The sequence below is a fragment of the Lactuca virosa genome, unplaced genomic scaffold (assembly GCF_052849685.1).
Source record: "Lactuca virosa cultivar CGN04683 unplaced genomic scaffold, Lactuca_virosa_CGN04683_v6 scaffold_205, whole genome shotgun sequence".
Classification (NCBI taxonomy): Eukaryota; Viridiplantae; Streptophyta; class Magnoliopsida; order Asterales; family Asteraceae; genus Lactuca; species Lactuca virosa.
This window is the reverse complement of record NW_027629983.1, coordinates 3957-8272: the sequence shown is the minus strand read 5'-3', so window position 1 is coordinate 8272 and position 4316 is coordinate 3957. Positions and strand designations below refer to the sequence as shown.

General features: G+C 34.0%; 1 protein-coding gene across 1 annotated transcript; it reads right to left on the bottom strand.

The window, feature by feature from the left end:
* Positions 1–242: 242 nt before the first annotated feature.
* Positions 243–2786, bottom strand: LOC145142383 (uncharacterized). The gene is made up of 9 exons (XM_079074764.1): positions 2570–2786; positions 1998–2215; positions 1708–1822; positions 1359–1448; positions 1124–1285; positions 905–1024; positions 717–827; positions 498–579; positions 243–408 (listed from the first exon to the last, which is right to left on the bottom strand). The coding sequence occupies exons 1-9, from the start codon at positions 2729–2731 to the stop codon at positions 344–346; spliced, it is 1125 nt and encodes a 374-aa protein (XP_078930890.1). The 5' UTR covers positions 2732–2786; the 3' UTR covers positions 243–343.
* Between the last annotated feature and the right edge of the window lie 1530 nt (positions 2787–4316).

Sequence of the window (4316 nt, the reverse complement as noted above, 5' to 3'; positions counted from 1 at the left end):
TGTTATTATAAGATTTTATTTTTTATTTTTATTCTTCTTATGTAATTGTTTCATTTGAAGAGCTACAGTGTATCCTTTTCCCTTTTTAAAATGTCTAAGTTTTACATAAAAAAACATTTTTGTAAACGCTTGAAATTGAAACAAAAAGATACTTGTTGCCAAACACGTACATAATGCCTTTTTTTTTGTTGCAAAAACAAATTTCAAAGACCCCCACAAAAAAAAAAATTGAAAGAAAGCTATATAAAATTTAAACCTTTTATAGTCTTAAAATCGCACCACCTCCTTAAAAAATACAAATTAAATTAAATAACAGTTATAAAATTTTATAATAGTACAACAATTAACACACAGTCGAAGCACAACCTCTAAGAGATTCAATAAGAATATCCTCATTTAGTGACCTCCCTACAAAAAAAACAAACAAAAAGAAAAATCAAGGGCAATCACATAATAGTATAAACCCTAATTAGAAGAGTAGTGATTTTAGGTTTTACCTATGAACACGATTTTATTCGTTTTATTTTCTTGGCTTTTCCATTTTCGTGTGGGAACTATTTCATAAATCTCCTTCACAGCCTGCAAATTAAAGAAATAGCACTATACTTTCGTTTACAAGTTAAGGTTTAAATAGCATGAAATAGCAATGTACTTTCATTTATGAAAGTACATTGCTATTTCTTGTATTTAACCCCAAAATTTGTACAAAAGATTACCTGTACTATGTGAAGTTCATCAGAGTTTACAACATTCAAAACACCTTTGCATCGATAAACATCCATGTCATATTTCTTATCCCATAGAATCTCCTCAAGCCATAAACGCACCTACACAATACAAAATCTATAATAAAAATAATAAAAAATTTTAAACAATTACATATTTTGAGGTTACAAAGTGATACCTTATCAAGATCAAGCTGGTGTGAATCACAAATACACATAGTCCTCACGCCACTATCATGAAGATCTTTTGTAGTTAGTGATTTATTTTCTTCTAGTAATTGTTCCAGGTGTGCAGCATGCTGTAATGCAATAGATTTTGGGGGTAAAAATGTCAAATTGGTATAATGATTGAGAATAAAAATGTTTTTTATAATAAAAAGGGACGCTAAATTACTAACCGAAGCATCATATGCTTTGCAATCTAATACTATGGATATATCTACTTGACACCTCACAGAATGAACTATATCAGCAAGTGAATTAATGCTATGTATCTCTTTCTCTAACTCTTCTAGAACATCTGGAGAAACCAGATCAACCTTGTTAAGAATTACAACATCCTACAAGAAATGATAAATGAAAAATGAGCATATGAAATTATTAAAAAACTAATAATAAGAATATACAACTTACTGCAAATGCTATTTGTAAGAAGGCTTCAGGAAATGTGGAAGAATCTTGATGCTTTTTAAGCTGAAAACGGAGATTTTTGGCATCTACAACCTGTCCATGAATAAAGTTTAGTAATTTAAAGATTTTAGTTTTATTATTTCATGAATGATGAATCCAAACACCATAACAAACGTATCCCTTTTTATAATCATTTCAGTTAGAGATTAATCGATGCCATTTAACATCAAGAATACTTCCCATGTTTCTAAACAAAGGGTTGTTGTGAATCATAAGCTAATTTTATCTTTTAAATTTCTAATATGAAGTCAAAATTAAAAACATTAATTTTACATTCAAACAAGAAACTTACAGTGATAATGGAGTCAAGCTTGACTGCTGCTTCTAGTTGATCATCCAGCCAAAGAATAGATGCAAGAGGAGCAGGGTTTGCCAACCCAGTGGTCTCTAATAATATATGATCCAGTCTAGATACACAAAAAGCAAACATAACATGATTTTAAAGATATTAGAGTTAGTCTTGAACTATTTAAAATCTTTTTGCTATATGAACTTGCATGATATATTGATTACTGCATATGCAATTTAAAAAGAAACCAAGATTCCCAAAGGAATCATGGAAATTACTTTAAAAGGCATTACCTTTCCTTCCTCTGAACAAGTTGTTCCAGTGCTTGAACCAGACTGTGTTTCACAGTGCAACAAATGCAGCCATTTGCAAGCTCAACCCATTCTTCAACAAGTGCACCTCCTTCACCTTCATTGATCATAGCTCTCTCAACTCCAATCTCCTCACCAAACTCATTCAATATTACAGCTATCCTCTTTCCATGTTGTCCATTTAATATATTATTAACCAGCTGAAATAAAATCAACAGTCCTCAATAAGTTTTTTTGAAAGGATTCTCAAATGGCATAAAAGTTATAATGGTCAAAGAGTTAAGAAAGTGCTTCGAAAATCATTCCATTTGATTCAACACTGTCGCTATTAAGTTTCGACTTCCCAGAAAAAACTCTGAATATACTTTTTAGTATAATAATTAGGGTACAGTTTGCAATTGCATAACGCGGGACTATTGAATATGCATGCCAGACCAAACGGACTCGATTTAGAATGAACAAAACACTATATAGTGAGCTTTACACGGTGACAGTGTATAACAACGGTGCTAAAATAATTAAGGAAATGGATAAGGTCGAATTAGGGATAATACAGTGGATTTGCCGGCGCCGAGATAGCCGGTGATGACAGTCACACCAACTGGTGGAAGTTCATCTATGTTTTCGTGCTTTTGTAGAGACTGATTGAACGATTGATGGTCTAGGGTTTCGTTGATCTCTACGGCAAGTGGTGGATCTTCGTCTTCTTCCTCCATTTTCCTGTTGGTCCTGCGATTATTCCTCACAGTGGAAAACCCTTTTTTCCTTTCGAGGTTTTAAACCTTTTTGACGTTCAATATTCAATTCTTACCCTCTAGTTTTGAATTTTTGATCGTAAGCACCCAACCTTGCTAACAATATCAGTATGCCTCACTTTCCACAACATCTTTTTATAACATCCACGGATTTTTAAAGTAAATTGACAGTTATGCCCTTCATCATCTATCTTTAGAATGCAATTAATTTATTCAAAGGCAAACGGTGATTTTTGATAAAACAATTACACCAAATGAACTCATTCCTCATCTCAATGTGCTGGAGATCCTCTGAACCATGATCTCCAACAGAATCCCATCACCTGCAACCATCATTTCCACCTAAATATGCTCTTTTCCTTATGCACTTCTAGTAATAAGCTATACAGTTCCAATTCCCCATTTTAGATCGTCTGTACACAAAAAGGAAGATAGCTATTAATACAGGTGCAAAATGTGAGCAACACCGCTTTCCCTCTTCTTGGAACCATCGTGCCTTCGAACCTGTTGCAAATTGCATCAAATCAAAAATACTATAAAGAGCCATGGAAGTATCAGGTCCCAATGTGTGACAGATGAACTTAACGACCGTTTTTAGCTGAAACCATTGTCCTTTGCCCATATTCCTCTCTCACTTAGGTGTTACTTCTAACTTCAGTTTCAATCTCAAAATCCACTAAAAATATAAAACCAAAATCAAACTTAATCTTCATAAATGTAAACAATCAAAGCATCAGACATCAAGTTTGTACCTCATTCCAGGAAATTACGAAGGGGCGCTGATTTCTAAACAGTAAACTTCAAACATCCACAAAATTTGTCATTTAAAACTCTATATCTACTGCTCTACATTCACTATTACATTAAAAAATCATGAAATTTACATAAAATACCACAGAAAACTTAGTTTAATTGCAGATAGATATAAAGTAGCCTGAGATGAGATGACGAATAAACCCAAGGAGGTGTAACAGCTAGCCCTAGAGTAGCCGACGACGGCATCTGCAAACACAAAGATAGGGTCATGAGCGGTGATTGTTGCAGCCTCATGAAGCGATAGGGAGATCCTTCTTCATGGTTGATTATGGAGAGAAGAGATACTCTGGGGTGATTTTTAATTTAGGTAGAAGATTGAGAGAGGGGGAAAGTGTATAAATGAGGGGCAAAATAGTCAATATACTTTAAAAACCGTGGATGAATAAAAAAAAAGTCGTGCAATATCACCTACCTTTTTAAGAGGTCATAGATTCTTACCGCCTTAGGCGGGTGGGTGGAGTGGCGTATGCTAAATTTTATAGATAGAATACTAGAAAATTAAATTACACCAAAATTTTATCAAAAAAATCAAGTGTGCCAAAAAATTTGAAGAGTACCAAGGGCTCCCATCAAGGTCTATCATTGCACCACTGCAACATGCAATATGTTCATATGGCACAACAATGGTCAGTGGGTGTGGTAACCCCACACCGAAGAATGCTTCTTATGTGGTGATGGTCACTATGTCTACCTGGCACAATGGTTGGTATGGTAACACACCACACTGGCA